The 17,907-nt window shown below is 38.6% G+C and overlaps 1 protein-coding gene across 21 annotated transcripts in view; it reads left to right on the top strand.

Moving 5' to 3' along the window:
• Nucleotides 1-17,907, top strand: part of KMT2C (lysine methyltransferase 2C) — a 253,773-nt gene that overhangs the window by 134,220 nt on the left and 101,646 nt on the right. For 20 of the 21 annotated variants that reach the window (XM_061415258.1, XM_061415274.1, XM_061415254.1 and 17 more), the window contains exons 7-9: nucleotides 3,532-3,694; nucleotides 10,775-10,946; nucleotides 12,840-12,954. In XM_061415258.1, the coding sequence (XP_061271242.1) occupies nucleotides 3,532-3,694; nucleotides 10,775-10,946; nucleotides 12,840-12,954 (450 nt within the window). Of the gene's footprint in view, nucleotides 1-3,531; nucleotides 3,695-10,774; nucleotides 10,947-12,839; nucleotides 12,955-16,800; nucleotides 16,998-17,907 lie in introns of those variants that run through there. The other variant, XM_061415272.1, reaches the window with a different exon arrangement.

Here is a 17,907-nt window from a genome sequence, read left to right as displayed (position 1 = left end):
TAGACCACTTGAAGGGAAGAACTGACTGACGGGAAAAAACCCTGATTCTGGGAAAGATCGAAGGCTGGAGGAGAAGGGGACACAGGATGAGATGGTCAGATGGCATCATCGACTCAATGTAGATGAGTTTGAGCAAGCTCTGGGAATTGGTGGTGAACAGGGAGGCCTGGTGTGCTGCACTCTATGGGGTTGCAAAGAGTCGAACACGACTGAGTAACTGAACTGAACTGAAAAACAGTTTGATGTGTGGAAAACTAGTAGGATTTTATACTTCTTAGAGCATGTAGACAATTACCGCAGTTGATATAGAATAAACACATGATAATTAATTGAACGAGCTTTGAAATACCTGAAAATTTTTGTTAGTGCTTCATAATTCATCTTTAATTTCTGAAATTTTGCTGATTGTATTTTGTTGGATAGTGCAAATTTATTTGGGAAGAGCCTTATTTTTATTTAGTGAAATTAAAGTTTTGGGAGTTCCTCAGATTTTCTTACAGGGGAGAACTCTTGTAATATGAACTGTCATCGAGAGTTTTCTCTTGAATATGTTCTTGGACAAATGTCAAAAGATATTATAACACTTTTCTTTTTATCTCTCTGTCTCCTTCTCTCTTTTTTTAATGATTAAAAAAGTAGAAAAAATTATTCAGGAATTTTAAATATTGAGTAAAATAAATTGTTTAGTTGATAAGCCATTTAAGAGCTATTTACTTTACCTTCTTCTCACTAGATGTTAATTCACTTTGTAATTGTTTATAACTTGTTAGCTTATAATTTGTTTGATTTCTGACATGTAGTATATGAGGGTGCTGATGTTTAGAGAAGTTCCTTTTGGAGATTCTTTGACATTTTCTACAGTTTTACAGATGCATTTATTTGATTCAAAAAGATACAGTCTATATAGAAAGTATATATTTTCTTTCAATGCCAAATGTCTTTCATTAGCTGTGCTGTTACAACAGATGGGTTTGAAGCGTTCAGTTAAATGCAGCTAGTACTTTATTTCTCTTCCTTTATTCCCTGATATCTTTGTATGTATTTATAAATTAGTATGTTGGATACATTCCAGATCTTCACATAGTAGTTTAGCTAATGTCATGTAATATTTTCCATTGCAAATATGATTAAGAGAACACGTTAACGTTTCTAAAATGATACAGACAGTGGGAAAAGAATCAATTTAAATTATTTTGTTTCCTTATGCAGTTAAATACAAGTTATTATATTTTATTTGACAAAATTATTTTTAGAGCACAAGGCTTCTGTACAACTCGCCATGTACTATAAAAATAATGGAGATTCTAGATTTTAACAGTTTAGCAGACTTATTTTGTGATGTTAATGAGTTAATAAAAGATTTTCAGTGGTTGACTGAATGTATACATCCACTTTCCTCCATCAGCATTATCTTGGCGTTTGCAGCATGACTCACGGATACTCAGATTACCCAGATACCATATGTGTCTGTAATTCTGGGTTCTGTTAATATAACTAACATGTTTAGATACTATTGGAGGGTATGACATAAAGATATATTTAGTTTGGAAAAAGCTGATTATTATACTTAATTCCTTCAGTTTTTTTTAAGTGCAGTAATATCTTTGAGTACAAAAGGACAGCTGAAATGTGTGGTTAGTCTCTGAACTTGAGGACATTAAGTATAAGTTAAATGTCACAAATACAGCTCGTGTTTGAGTTCTTTGGGCTTCCCAGGTGACTGAGTGGTAAAGAATCTTCCTGCCAGTGCTGGAGATGGGGTTCAGTTCCTGGGCCAGAAGATCCCCTAGAGTAGGAAACGGCAACCCACTCTAGTTTTCTCGCCTGGAAAATTCTATTTAAAGAAGAGCCTGGTTGGCTCTCGTCCATGGGGTCTCAGAGAGCAGGACACGGCTGAGCCCCTGAGCGTGCACACGTAAGTTACTCAGAAGCTGCAGCTGGCTTGTTCCTGCCGCCAAAATGTGTAGAAGACACACCAAGAGGCAGTTAGCTTTCTTACATTCATTTAGTGTAGTGGGTTGATGGTTAAAGCAAGAGCTTGATGGCATGTGATATCTTACGTAGATTTACGTGCAAGACATTGAAATTATTTATAACTTAAAACCTATTGTATTCTCTAATTGACTAGCAGAATATAGAATCAGTATATAAGCATGTGAAGATATCCATGGTAATGTTAGCAATTTTACCGTATTACATGAGGCTCAGTTTTACCATATATTGTTTCATTTGGCTTCAGTTATTTCAGCTCTGTTATTACCAAAAATGTAGTTCATTTAGTATACATAAATATGAACATCAGTTTGTTAGTGCCTTTCTATATCAGGCAGTATTCATGGTGCTGAGAATACAAAGATAGTACAATCTGCTTGCTCTACTCAAGGATCTTGGACCAAGGTGAAAAAAGACCAATAAGCAATTATCATGCAATAGCATAAATACTGAAACGGAAGCATATGGCAAGTAAGCATCTCCTACATGCAGAGGGAGATTTTATACTGTGTGATGCAGGCCACCCAGCAGACTCCTGATGCCCAAAGTGGGCTTGGGAGGATGAGGATGTTCATTGATTATTCTTAAGGAAAGCTGAGTAAGTACATTGGCTCAGTGGATAATCATACTGACTTCTTAACACATTTCACATGCCATAGAGTTCCTCTGCTGTTTGAGACATTTCTTTGATTTTACCACTTGCAAGAGAGTAGAGGCAGATTGCAATGGGGAAAGCAGAAAGTCAGAGGACTTTATTTTTCTTCACATCTCCAACTTTTTAAGGAAACATGAAACTGACTTCTGCAATGAAGTGTGCAGATTTGTTTGTGTGCCTTTAACAATGTAGTTGCCACTCATTAGCTTATTCTCTGTGCACTGATTTACATCATACTGATTGCTGTCTGTGCTCACGCTCAGTTGTGTCCGACTCTTGCGACCCTGTGGACTGTATCCTGCCAGGTTCCTCTGTCCATGGAATTCTTCAGGCAAGAATACTGCAGTGGGTTGCCATTTCTTTCTCAAGGGGATCTTCCCAAACCACGGGTCGAGCCTGTGACTCTTACGTCTTCTACATTGGCAGGGATTCTTCACTGCTCGTGCTACCTGAGAAACCCCATATTGATTTTTAGGCAGGGTGAAAACAGTAAGATTTTGTAACTAGTTTTTCTCTGTTTTATCTGCTTATTGATGGGGTTTAATCACCTGTTGAAAACAACCCTCAACTAGAAAACTGCCCTTTTAACCATATTATTAATTTTTTAAAGAATGGTAGTTGTATGTTTTTGACAGAGTCAGTAGAAAAAAAAGTGAAATGCTAACTTTCTAAACTTGATGGAAGGATTAACATATATTAAACCAAGCACTGAATGGAGACCTTAGATTTTACCGTTTTCACTGATTCTTTATTTAGTATTTTGCAGGCTTCAAAGTGTTTCACTAGTAATGTACAGGGATTTCTTAGAACCTTCCTTGCCCCACATTTGAATGTTGCTTTTCCAGGTGTTATAAGGAAGTTTCTTTATGCTTTGCTCCCTCCAGCGATGTGCATTTTGTAAGCACCTTGGAGCCACTATCAAATGCTGTGAAGAGAAATGCACCCAGATGTACCATTATCCTTGTGCTGCTGGAGCCGGCGCCTTTCAGGATCTCAGTCACTTCTTCCTTCTTTGTCCAGAACACATTGACCAAGCTCCTGAGAGATGTAAGTTTACTACAGATGCATCTAAAAACACTTACCGATGTAGTTACTTAAAATAACAGATGTTGTAAGTTCCCTAAGTATTACTCTGCTTGTGGTAAAAGGTAGTATCATATAATACTGAAAGAGGTCTTCAGAAGAGATCCTTGGGGGAGCGAGGAGCCGGGGGAGAAATCTGTTATCAACAGTATCGTCAATGGTATATCCAAAAAGTTATTTGCTTGAAAATTCAAAGATAGTTTGCATGTTTTGTTTTTTTTTATTCTTATTTTAAGAATCTAACTACTGTATGCAAATAGATTTGCTGAGTATATGGTATTTTAATATGTACTATAAAGTATTAATAGGTCATTTAAAAAATTAAAATGTCTTTAACTCAATGTCTTTTACACTAAAAAAGAAAAACAAAAACTCCCTAGTTGGAAATTTGGAAGATGGTTCACTCAGGTGTTATTTCAGGATATATGTTGATAGGATCACCAAAACACTTTGGAGAATCTTGGAAAATGTATGGTCCTGATATTCTGTTAGTGCTTCTTCTTGATTCATCTGTCTTGGTTATGGTTATCTATTATCCTCAGTTGTCTTTTTTTCCCTTTCTTTTCCAAACAGTATTTTATAATTAGGTGAAAAGGTTTAAGTGTTTTAAATTTATGTTATACAGAAAATTATAGCTCTTTTCCTATGCCTTTCATTAAATAGAGATCTTACTTGTTTCTTAGTATATGGATTTCCAATGAGTATGCATGTTTTGGGTTCTTTCTTCCCCCTAGTAAATTGAATTTCCAGTCTGCTTGTGAAATTTCTGTAATTCAGTCTTTTTTTTTTTTTTTAATGTCATCTCTTAGTTATCTGTTAGGTTTTACCTGTTTCTTAGAATGTCGATAAAGGCTTTTTCCCTATCTTTTCCAGCTTTGTGAAACATAAATACAGCTACCTCAGGCTTAAACTAATCTCAGACACAGTCTTCATAATTATTATTTTTTCTTTGTTCAGTACCCTAATTTTATCTTTAGTTATTTTGTGTCTACATGTATAATCATATTGCCCTTAATCCCGTAAAGACATAAATTATAGGGAAGGCAGACTGAAATGTCAGATTGTATTTAAGCTAATAAGGAATTTAAAGTTTTAAACATGTTTTGGATTATACACTGTTTCATCTGGGAGAAAAAGAACATTCATGCACAGCTACTATTACGGGTGTTGTTTATTTTAAGACCTCAGGAAGTGAATTACTTCACTAAGTGCACAGACTGTGATGCCAGTCATCAGAGTTGATTATATTCTGGGTGTTAAAGTGTTACCAACATGCTTTTCCAATTGAATAAAACAATTGTGGGTGTGTTTGAGAATTTTTATTTAGCCTTTTGTACATCATCATGATTTAGACTTCACTAAACAACATGCAAACTTTTCTATGACTATGGTTCCAACACAAGAAATTCTGTTACTTATTGACAGTACTACTTTCTCTTGCAGACAATGTTCACATAACATACATGATTTATATACATTTATATGTTAGGGATCATAAAAGGTTTTGTAAAATAATGAAATGTAAGAACTGAGGTGAGATAATTTACTGTCAGTTACCATGCAAAGTTCCTGCTGCCAACATAAAGCTAAAAAGATACACTGAAATTGTTGGTGCCTTCCCCTGTCCCAGAGTAGACTTACAGAGACTCAAGGTAAGAAGAGAATTTGGCCAATGGTAAGAAGAGGGAGAGGACCGATGGGAAGGTCACGGTGAGGTCGACTCCCAGAGGAAGTGCCCTCCCTACGCCTGAGCCCGCCCGCGGGCTGCAGAACGCCCCAGCAGTCAGCGTGAAGAAGGGCGCGTGAGCGGTTGCCTGATTTGTAGTAATAAGAATTCACTGAGACCGTGTGTACATGCTACAGGGCAGTGGAAATTTGTCTCACAGTAGCTTAAGTAGATCCCACAGGGCAGTTTCTTGTAACAGCCCTCAATATAAGTCAGTGGTGTAGAACCAAAGCCCAGCTGAGCAAATTCTATTCCTTGGGGATCTTAAACAATGCAACCTAAAGACACAGCTTTTTGACTCTCTGTTTTAATGCACGGATGTAAAGAATTGCCAATAGACTTTTGCAGAAATATACAGATGAGGTAATAGTCTTATAAAATCTTTCATTTGTATTTTCAGTTGTCCTAGTTGTCTGTCACAGCATGAAGCACTTTTTATGTTTTAGAGGTGGGGATATCTTACATGACAGTGTCATTATTAATGCTTAAATGACAATCAGTGAAAATCATATAGCCTTGTACCATATACATGTATACATATATGAATTACTGTACTAAAAGGTAGTTCTTTCAGCTCTTATCTAAGGCTCCAGTTATGGGTTTGCACCAAGTGTGATACTTGGTCCTGCTGGCTAAGCTCAGAGCCGTGTGCAGTGGTAGTGAACTGAGTTAGTAGTATGATATCTTTTTTATGAAAGTTGAGAAATCTAAAAAAAAACATGGACCTCAAAAAATCGCAGCAAAGAGAGCATCTGTGAGCAGGACTGAGCCTTTCATCAGAAAATAATTTTGGGTGCTGCGTCCTGGAGACATGCTGGTCAGGACTGTCACCTTACTTTCACGCTGACGCCAGTGTCCACTAGCCTAGCCTGAAAATTTTACATTAAATATCCATTTAGGAGACACACCACATGTTCTTCCCAGGTAGTATTCTGCCCCTCAGGGAAGCCTAAATGGCAGAGAGCCAGCCGTGCAAGATCAGAGGAGAGAATTTTCCAGGTAGAGCGAACAGCTACTCTGCAGGCCATGTGGCATGAGCTTGGCTGATAGTGGAGGAGGCAGGAGTCACTGTGCTGGAGCTCGGTGTCTGCCAGGTGCATGGTGCAGAGCACATGCAGCTGGATGCAGGCCTTGTGAACAAGGGAAGGCGTTTGGATGTATCCTGTCTGCCGTGAGAAGTCTTTTGCAGGGTCTGAACCTGGGAACGATGCACCTCAAGCCACTTGGCCTCCCCCAGTGTGTTTACTCAGCTGTAGCTTCTTCTACTTCATTTTAACTCCCTAACTAATATGTTATTAGCTGTGTCTCTCTTGACACCAAGTCCTGCAGCTTTTCTGTTCCCTTAAATCTGTCAGCCCAGTGACCTTTCTTTCTTCCCTACCTGCCTGCTGTGTGGGCCACCCTCTCTGGACAACATCCATGGTTTGCTTTTTCTTTCTGGAGATTCCATACTGATAGGCAAATCACCCTGCAGTGTCCTACCAGTGATGAAAACCTAGATCATAGAAGTTGTAACGTCGATGGAAGTAAGAAAGCTGTGCTGGTTTAGTCGTTTTTAAATCGACTGTCTGATGATACTTTCACTTCTGTTGCTCTTTCTTCCTGTGTGCTATCTAGGCTCTCTTAAGCAGTGGTCTCCCCTTCCAATCTGACCATGTTTAGAGACCCATGATAAGCCCCTATGTAATTTAGGCTCCATTTTTTTTGTCTTTCCTCCATTTCTTCTCAGTGACGTGTCTAAAGCTTGTCCTGTTGCTCCCCCTCCTCTCTTGCTCCCCCTACGTCGTTTAGCTCCTTCATGCCGTGCCTGTGCTGGCACTTCTCCTTCTACTTTTGACCATTCTACTTCTGTGCGTACTTGGATATCCTTTGCCTTCCTTGCCCTTCCAGTGGGCACCAACATCTTTGAAGAGAGATTGACCTGGATTTTACTCCTGCCCTTCCTTAAATTGTCTTTAGCTGTAGTCTACTCCGTCTATTTTGCTTTCCCAACTGCTTAAAGAAAATGTTCACTTAGTCATTTGATTATTGCTTCAAACTTAATGCTTCTGTGACTTTCAGACATACATGTATGTATAAGTACATATACTTATGTCTGACATGACACACTACCCAGTAATATTTTCTTATGCATGACCTTCAAAAGGCCGTTTTAATATTTCTACAGATTTCTGTATGTTCTCACAGGTTGAACAAGTGGTTGGAACCAACTTTTTTCTATTATTTTTATATAATGCTTAATAGATCTTTTATGCTGATTCTTTTATGCTGAATATAATCGTGGAAATTTTTTTTTTTTTGGCTCCATTTATTATATGAGGCATACTAATCAAGCAACATGACTATTGTCATCAAGGAATTGGTGGGAAATGTCATAGGATAAAAAGTAATCCTGCCACAGTGATGCACAGAATTATCTTGTTACAGAATGAGCTTTGCTACATAAAACAGGGCTGTGCAATAGAAATATAATGTGAGCAATATATGTAATTTTAATTTTTCCAATAGTTATTTTTATCTGAAATTAATCTTAACAATACATATTTAATCCAGTGTATCCAAAATGTTAATATGTCAACTTGTAATCAATAAAATTTTGAGCTATTCACAGTAATATTTTTTCCTGTTAAATCTTTGGAATTCAGAGTGTGTTTTATGTAAAGCACATGTCAGTTTGGACTAATCACGTTTCCATCACCCAGTTAGCTACATGTGACTGGTAGCTCCCAGGCAGGTTGAAGTTGCAGAGTAGCAAACTCTAGAAGTTTCACAGGATGAACTGAGTATCTGATAGAGTCCAGTATTTGCCACAATTTCTGTACATTCTGAGGGTAAGAAAAATCAAAGGTTAGTTTTTAAATGTACTTGAATGAGTTAAATATGACACTCTTTTAGTATTAAGAGAAATAATTTATTTTGTTGTCATTTCTATAAAAATGAATTAATACGTGTAATTTCATTTTTAATGCTTTCTTTTAAATATAATTAACTGGATTATATAATAATTTATTCTAAGCATACAGGGAAAGAAATAGTCAACAACCAAATGGGCATTTAGGTGTGGTAACGTTACATCGTCAGGGTTTATGTCTGAGCAAGAGTTTTAAAGGCCTCCTTGGAACGGGCTTGCAGTGCAGCAAAGGAACACGGTTACAGGCAGAAGAAACAGGATGCGTACAACCTCACAAGGGTTGAGCAGTCTGTTGTGTTGTGTTCTGTGCACAGCAAACTGCTTGATCTAACCAGGAAATAGTGAGTGTTCTGAGATTTAGTTGGAAAAGGAGAGAAGGGCCCCATTCCTTTTTTTTTTTGCCTCAAAACCTCAAGAAACTTGTGGTTTTTTTTAAGGTGAGAAAGGAGGCACTGATAAAGTTTAAATTTAGGCAGGGCATAACAGTCGCAGAAAATTGCTCTGGATGTGTGGCTGATTAGGGAGAAGGTCAGAACCCTAGGCAAACATTCCATTCAGCAGGTAACTGCAGTTATTAATACCAAGACAGAGTGTGATGGACTGAGCTGTACAGATAGATGGAAGAGGGGTATAAGAACTGGTGTCCATTTGAGTATGTTGGGTTAGGGACAAGTTTAGGGTCAGTAGTGACACTAATGCTGCTTTACCCAGCAGGTCGAGAAAGAAGGGAGAGGTTTCGGTTTTAAAAATAAGTTTTATGCTAGAGGTGTAGAGATTGGGTGTTTTTAGAACACGTGGCTATTGAAGTCCGGAAAGATTTGAAAATAACATTTGAGGGTTAGATAGAAGTTTGGGGCTAGTGATAAGAGTTCTGAGAATTACGATGTTTTTATGGTGTAGAAGTTGATGTGATTACAAAGAAAAAAACTATGGGGGATTCGGAAAGGAGGAAGAGAATGGACTCCTGAGAGCCTCCAGCATTTGGAGGCCTTGTGGAGCTACAGAAGAAGCACAGGGCTTGAGATGGAGGCATGGGAAGCCTCAGGAGTTATCAGGAGAAAGCAGCTATCCTAGAACTCAAGGTAGGACACTTCAGTGTGAGTGCAATGCTGGCTGTCAGTGCTGCGACACGGCAAGAAAGGTAAGGCCCGAGAAGTTACGGGAGCTTCCGATGAGTGGCGGGTGAGCAGCTACCAGGCCCAGCTTACATCTTGAGGCAGCCCAGGGCCTGTCTGTGCGCTGCCCTCACACCGCAGATTTTGGTCTTTTTAACCATTCTGTAAGGACTCTGTAAATAAGAGGTCTGTATAGCCAAAGACTTCTACAGCCCACAAGACCAGCTGCCAACTAACATCAGGTATAAGGAAAAGGAACAGATCATGAACCGTTTCTAGACTGGGGGAAAGGAAGGCACATAGGAAGGACTTGAAGCCAGAGAGGACTGACCAGATCTTCAGAAAGCAAAAGAGAAGAAAATCCTGTATATGATTTAAAACAGTCCTCAATCAGTTGATCAGACCGTTTAGTTGAGAGCATACTAAATGCAGTTACAGGCATACTCATATATATCACCAAATTGGTATGATTTTAGAATACATTCTTTTCCTTATTATATTGTAATATGCATGAGTTTAATTTTGTGCTGGGCAAGGCAATTTATTTTAGATGGTACAAGAAGTGTTAAAAAGTGCCATTCCTTTTAATCCACATTTAGTGATAGATGATGTTGATAATTATATGGATTTTTAATGTTTTGTTTTACAACTGGTAGTTAATATACATCAATATAGAATTAGTATATGAAGTTTTGTATTTGTGTATGAATATGTAGCTTCCATCTTTAATGTTCTCCCTCATATGATATTTTCCAGTATTTAAAAACCCTTATTTGATTTGAATAAAAATTAGTCTGTTTATGCTTAAGAAGCATCTTAATCTACTTGATATTAGCATTTCTTAATTTTGTCTCTTTAGTTAATTTCAAAACCTTATGTATAATATCCAGATAAAAATGTTTGTTTTTGCACTGCAACGCGTCTCTCAGTTCATATTTTCCTTTTTGATTCTTTTCGGCAAGTATATATTGAACATTAACTAGGTGCCCAGGATTATCATTGGTATTAGGGATATAAAATAAAATAAGAACTGCATATGGTCTCAGGTAGATGTAGGCACAAATAATTGCAAAATTATATGATTAAATTTAATGTGACTAAAATTAGATTAAAGATAGTATAATGTTTTTATTGAGACCTTATTCTGATTGGATATCAGTTCAATGTGGATAATTTCACGTGTCTGAAAGATTTACCATGAAAATTCCCTTCGAGTGATTTTTTTAAACTGTAAAGTCAGAGAAATATTAAATTCTTATACAACAATTTCGTTGTTTTACTGTTAATTATAGCAAAGGAAGATGCAAACTGTGCAGTGTGCGACAGCCCGGGAGACCTCTTAGATCAGTTCTTTTGTACTACTTGTGGTCAGCACTATCATGGAATGTGCCTGGATATAGCGGTTACTCCATTAAAACGGGCAGGTTGGCAATGTCCTGAGTGCAAAGTGTGCCAGAACTGCAAGTAAGTTTTAATTTCAACTCAAAGGTGTGTATTGAGTTTAAGACAGACCCTATTATTAGGTCCTAAAGGTTTGTGTAAATATGGTAAAGGTTGTTCATGCTGCAGCTGTATTCGTTCACACTGACTTCATCATGTCTTTAAAACTTGCTAGATATTTATTAACTTATATTACTTTGAAACAAGTCTAAACAAAAAATAATTTTAACAGTTTAAATTCCTGGTTGCCTAAAAAGCCAGTTTAAGTTTGCCAACAATTTTAAATGAATGATTTTAACAATTAAAAGTAAGCATTAGAAAAATAAAGCAGCTTCCCCCCCCCCCCTTCTTCCTGAGGGACACTGGGGGTGAAATTTAATAGGAAAATAAACCATTCACTATGGAAAGTAGTTATTAGAGTGAGCCAAAGAATCGGTGATAAGTTTCAGTTTCTATTCCAGGAGGAACAACTGATACTAAATCTACTGTTTTAAAAGAAATTTCCATCTATCTGAAAGGCAGTTACCTTCACTGTAATCCTGAAACAAAATGTTGTATGGATGTAAATGTTTGCAGTGGGGGTTATCTTTTCTTGTTTGTTTTATTCCGTCCTTTGATCATTGCTCCAGTCTTTTCTGTAATTTTTTTTTTTTTTCATGCTACTAATTAATTAGCATGATAATTTGGGGATGTTACCTCCATCTACAGCAGTCTTCAAATTGTTTACAAGCGGAGAATTTTTATAAGAAATGATGCTCACCATTGCCACGTTCAGTCTGTTTTATTTGTAATTTAATTTGACAACAATAAGCATCAATATCTTAGAATTATGTGGAATAAATAAGACCGCGTGAAAATATCAGTAAACACTTAGTTGATACCTAGCCTATGCCTAGCTTCTTGAGAAGGAATAAGAGGTGAGGAAAAGAGTGCTATTCTTCTAGGATCTTTCCACATAGCTGAAGAGATACAATGTGCAATTGTACATGTAGAATTTGTTAAATTAAATAAGAAATTACTGAAGGCCAACTAACCGATCTTCCTTTTTACTTCTGTTTATCCCCAGGTTTTATTCAGCGGTTCCTCTCTCAGCTCTTCTTGCATTCCCTAGTTTTTCTTTTCCCCTCCTCTTGAATTAAATTCTTAGTTTCTGATAGGGATGAACAATCAAGAATCAAGGCACAGACTATGGACAGGACAAGGGCCCAATCTTCAGGGTAAAAAAGTGTTCAGGGGAAGATTTTAGGTTTTTAATTACAATTCCTAATAATTATGACAATATTATTATTCTTGTATCTGTTTATTTAGCATTTATTATTTAATGGATGTTCTTAGCTCTTCAGCCAGAATTATATTTAATTCTCGTGGTAATCTTTGATTTTCATTCACATTTTGTACTTGAAGCCAAGAGGACTCAAGTCTGAGTTAGTCAGAAGTCTCACACCTAGAAAAATAGAAGTCTGAACGCAAATGTAGGTCAGATCCAAATTTGATCCTCTCTGTATTATATCACACTGTTCTTCCAGTTCACCGTGCCAGGATTTGTTCCTTTCCATGCAGCATCACCTATTGGTTACCACTCCTTGCCCAAAAGAAGATGGGTATGGGATGTTTAAAAAATAAAGATCAAAATCACTCTTCTTGCTTTAACCCCTCCTTCTCTGCAGGAATCCTAAAATGACCAAAGCAGGTTCACCATAGGTGAGCGTTCAGTAAGGATAGTCCTTTAGAGACCTTTGGAAGACGTCTGTCTCGTCCTCTGGAGGGTTTGCACTGTCATTATCTGGGCATAGGCAGAACTGACACTGAGGGCATTTATGGACTGGGCAGTTCCCAGGACAGATTCTTCTCATGATTACTTATGTCACAAACATAAGTTTAAAGATAAGGCATCATTAATGCTATCTTATTTTTTAGACAATCGGGAGAAGATAGCAAGATGCTAGTGTGTGATACGTGTGACAAAGGGTATCATACTTTTTGTCTTCAACCAGTTATGAAATCAGTACCAACCAATGGCTGGAAATGCAAAGTAAGTTGTTTATTTTTTTAAGAAAAATATCATCTGTATGTTTTTTTTTTAATATATAGAGCAGACAAATCAGATACCTATTCAAATCTGTATATTTCATTCAACTTACAAAAAATTTAATTGATGTATAATTGATAAACAGCAAACGGCACACATATAAAGTCTGTAATTTAATTAGACACATGTACACTCATGAAACCATCATCATCTTCAAGATAACGAACAAATTTACAACCCCTGAAAGTTCCCAGGTGCCCTTGGGAGTTCCCTCTGTTCTCACTGTTCACTGCACTGCTCCCTCTGATTTTCCAGACAGTATGGTTTCTCTCACCATAGATTAGTTTGCATTTTCTAGAATTTTATGTAAGTGGTGTCATATAATATATACCATTTTCTTTTTTTGGGGGGTGGGCATTTTTTAAAACCCAACATAATTATTTTGAAGTTCACCCCCAATGTTGCACATACCAGCAGTGATTCCTTTTAATTGCTGAATAGTAGAAGCGACTTAGCAGCAGCAGCAGCAGAAGTACCAGAATTTGTTCATTGAGTCACCTAGTGGTGAACATTTGGGTTCTTGACAGTTTTAGGCTGTTTTCAAAAGTGCTGCTTATGAACCTATCATCTAACATAAATATCTATATGGTACTTCATGGCTAAGGAATTGTTCCTGAATGATTCACCTTTAATCTTCGAAACTCTTTGAAGTAGGTAGTATCCCTGTATGCAGATACTAAAATAGGTATATTTTTTAAATCTGTTAATTTAAAATCCAGAAATAAAGCAGAGTATATTTGGTTAGATTGACTTTTAGATGATTTTATTGTGATTTCACATGTATATATATTTGTGTGTATTTATGTATAAACTTGTATTAAATATTTGGAATCATTGTATATGCATATGTATATTGTTCCTCCCCCATAGTAGTTTTAATAAGTGCTTATTCATTTAGATCTCTGTTGTTTTTAGATGTAAAGTTTCTTTCAGGTTTTGAGAGTTAGGATCTGCAGACATTTTCCCACTTCTTTTTCAGTACTTATGATACCAGTCTTTCTGCTTGGTAGGATGCTTTTAATAAGGTGTATTTTCAGCTATTTAAAGTTTTTTCTAGGTAGTCTTTCAGTCAGTGATTCTCCCCAGCTCCATCTCTTCTGTTGCCTTTGCATCTTTATGACCTTGAGGTGTTGCATTCTGAGTTTCTGTAAGCTTCCTGAGGAACTTATGGAGGCTCTGTTGTCTGAATCTCTAAATGCTATAGGCTAGCTGAGAGCTCTACCCACTGGGCAGTTAGTATAGTACTAGGTAACACCACCAGTACTCTTGCCTGGAAAATCCCATGGATGGAGGAACCTGGGAGGCTGCAGTCCATGGGGTCTCGAAGAGTCGGACATGACTGAGCGACTTCACTTTCACTTTTCACTTTCATGCATTGGAGAAGGAAATGGCAACTCACTCCAGTGTTCTTGCCTGGAGAATCCCAGGGATGGGGGAGCCTGGTGGGCTGCCGTCTATGGGGTCGCACAGAGTCGGACACGACTGAAGCGACTCAGCAGCAGCAGCAGCAGATAACAACAAATTGAGATTTATTTGTTCATGGAAGCCAAAATATTCACATTCTTAAAGTGAAAGTAGAAGATGAGAATAACTCAGGTTTACCTTTAATTCCCAACTAGCTGAATAAAACTGTATTTTCTGTTAGGAAGATGTTTACAAACATTATTTACTTTGACTTTTTGAATGTTCTCTAGGATGAGTCAGTCATAAAAATAGTTAATTTGCTTCCTTTGAAATCTATAGGGTAAACTAATAAATTTAGAACTGGTGAGGGACTAGCAATTAAGTGAATTGCCTGAGTTACTAATTTGCAGAGGTAGAAGAGAGACTAAAATCCATGTTTCTTGTATTACATTTTAATGCTTTATCCAATATATTATGCTCCCTGTGCTATCATACTAACTTGAGGAACAGAGTAGTTGTTTTTTTTTCCCCGGAGCAAGAAGGGGGGCGGCTTGTGGGCTGGGCTTGTGGGATCTTAGTTCTCCCGCCAGGGATTGAACCCATGCCACCTACATTGGGAGCACAGGCTTAACCACTGGACCACCAGGGGAGTTCTAAGGAATATTAATCTGATTTTCATCTATGTTAGGATTTGGATCCTAGAGAACCGAAGACTTTCTAGATCCATTGGGCATCTCTACATACCCCCTCAGGCTGAAATTTTTTTTTTTTTTAATTATTATTGTAGTCTTAATTTCAGAGTAGACATGAAGCTAGGCATAAAGTTCTTTGATCTATGGTAATTACACTGGCTTAACCTAGAAAATATTAATCTAAAATAATTTTGCTTTTTAAACTACATTGCCAAGATGTGGTTTAATAGAATGGCATTCTTTGTCTTTCATAATGTTCATACAAAGAATGCCTTTTGTATAATAAGTATTTGTATAAAAGTAGTTTGATAAAGCCAGGACTGGGTTTACTGTGTTCAGAGTAATTGGACCTCAAAAGTGCCAACCAGCAATTCCTTGCACGGCAGATGTAATGAATAAAGTGATACTCAAAAACTTAAGAAACCTTTTTGGTCCAGAAGTGAACTGTAATGGCACAGTTGAAATCTGTAGTAAACGGGGGTATTAATTCAATTGTTTCTAAAACGCAGGCGTTTCCCTTTATAAATTACCCTGTGCTGTTTGCGGTTCCTGTTGTCAGGCGATGTGTGTGAAGAATCCCCTGGCTCCGCGGGTGCTGCTCACTGCTGCCCGAGCAGATTCCCTGTGCGGTCCACAGCCTCATTCTTAACTGTGCAAAATCTTGCATCTTTCACACGTCTTAGAGAGCACTTGGGACTAACATTAACAACAAATATACAAATGCTAAGTGCAGTTGAAAGTGCAAGTGTTAGTCGCTCAGTCGTGTCCGAGCCTTTGTGACCTCCATGCACTGTACAGTCCGCTAGGCTCCTCTGTCCATGGGTTTCCCCAGGCAAGAATACTGGAGTGGGTAGCTATTACCTTCTCCAGGAGATCTTCCCGACCCAGGGATCGAACCCGGATCTCTCGCACTGTAGGCGAATTCTTTACGTCTGAGCAGTTACATTTACAGTTACATTTTATATTAAATGTATACATTTATATTAACTTTTATATTAGAGCAGTTACATTTTATATTAACTTTTTTAGAAAATTGATTATCTTGCGGGACCTTCGTTCCCGACCAGGGATTGAACCCCAACCACTTGACCGCCAGGGAATTCCCTGTATTTTTTAGAGTTAGCATTTCCATGAAAAATGTCAGGGTCTCAGGAAACATGTAGACCGCAAAGAATACACCTGCGGTCTCCCTGCGCCCTCGCACTCTGGTCCTAAGGCCACAGAAACGCGCTTCTATCACCTCTGCCCTTGATTTTGCGCTCGGGTTCCTGCTGGTGTCCGCATCCTTCCGGCTGGAGGGGCGTGGCCTTCAGGGGCGGGGCGGGCGGGGCCTTGAGGGGGCGGGGCGGAGATAGAGGAGGTCGTTGGAAGCCGAGGCCTCGCGGTTTGCCTGTAGGAGGCGTCCCCGCGCGGGGCTTTCAGGCCCCGAGGTGGCTCCAGCCTGGGGCTGCTTCCCGAAGCTGCCTGCGGGGACGCGGTGCTGGCCGGTGGTGCGGTAGGTGTTGGTGGTCCTTCCTCGGAGAGTCTTGGAAAGGGCGGCGATCCTGCTGGTAGGTTCCTGGGGATGGGGCCTGGGTGGGGCGGTAGGAGGAGGTGCCGGGGGCCGCTCCCCGCGCCCCGCTCCACCCCGTGGGAGGGCCGGCACCTGGACCTGCCGGCGCGCACCTGGTCCTAGGGCGTGGGGCGTAGCAGGGCGGGGCCTAGCCCGCGGGTAACGGCTCTCAGGTGTGGTCACCTGGGAGGGCGACCCCGGGGCGGAGGCGGCTCGGGCTCCTGCAACCTCGGGGCAGTGGCTTCCTGGCTGCGGGATGGGGCGCTTCCGCGGGTTGTCCCATGGTTTGGTTTGGTTCGGTTCCGGGTTGAAAAAAGAAATCTGCGTCGGATGCGTTTGTATGTTTACCCTTAATCTCCACCACCGCTCTTCTTTTTACTTTTCTGAAATAGGAAGTTGAATTCGTGATCGCTTCCTTCGCTTTCCTAAGGAAGAGATATTTTAGACTATAAATTTAACTTTGATTATAGCTTTGGCTGCACTCAAATTTTTTGTACTGGTAACTACAGGCACATTGATTTTTTTAGGTTGTACTTAAACATTTTAGATTCTGCTTTAATTGTGTTAAATCAGACAGTTTCGCTAGTGTAGCTTTATGACGTATATTTGGATGCCTTCCAGTGGTGACGTTTTAAACTTGTAGTATTTGTGTTTATTAATTAAATGAAGCTCTTTCCCCCTGTTTTTTGGCCGTTTGATTCAACAGCATATTCAGATGTACTTAGATTGACCACTACCAATTTCTCCTTGCATTTTGCTCTTTTTTTTTTTTTTTTCCTTTAAAAAACTATTTTGTGCTGGTTATTAAGCAGGTATGTCAGGCTAATGATGATCTGCTTTTTATCAGTGTAAAACTACTCTGTATTCTGTGTATGCCCCCTTTTTGGGAGGAGGGAACCAGATATTTTGCTTTGCTTGACAATATGGCCGTGCGGGGTTTTAGTTTACAAGCTGAATATGATCTTTTCACATCGTTATATTGGATCCTTCTGTGTCTTTTAACTGTACCTTTTGAAGGGTTTAATAGTCAAGCACTTAGATTAATGGATGTAATTGAAATGCTTGGCTGATTTAAGACAAGTCTGTTCTTTTAGCTTTCTGTTTTTCAGTTCTTTTTATTCCATGCAATGATTGCAATTCAGAATCGTATTTTATGAATATTAAGTTATAAATGAAACTTTAAAATTTTCTGCTCATGTTTCCCATTGAAAAGGAAGAAATCAGAAGTTTTCTCTCTGCCTGCTGTCT

Source organism: Bos javanicus, chromosome 4, assembly GCF_032452875.1.
Source record: "Bos javanicus breed banteng chromosome 4, ARS-OSU_banteng_1.0, whole genome shotgun sequence".
Lineage (NCBI taxonomy): Eukaryota > Metazoa > Chordata > Mammalia > Artiodactyla > Bovidae > Bos > Bos javanicus.
This window is presented reverse-complemented; position numbering and strand designations above follow the sequence as displayed.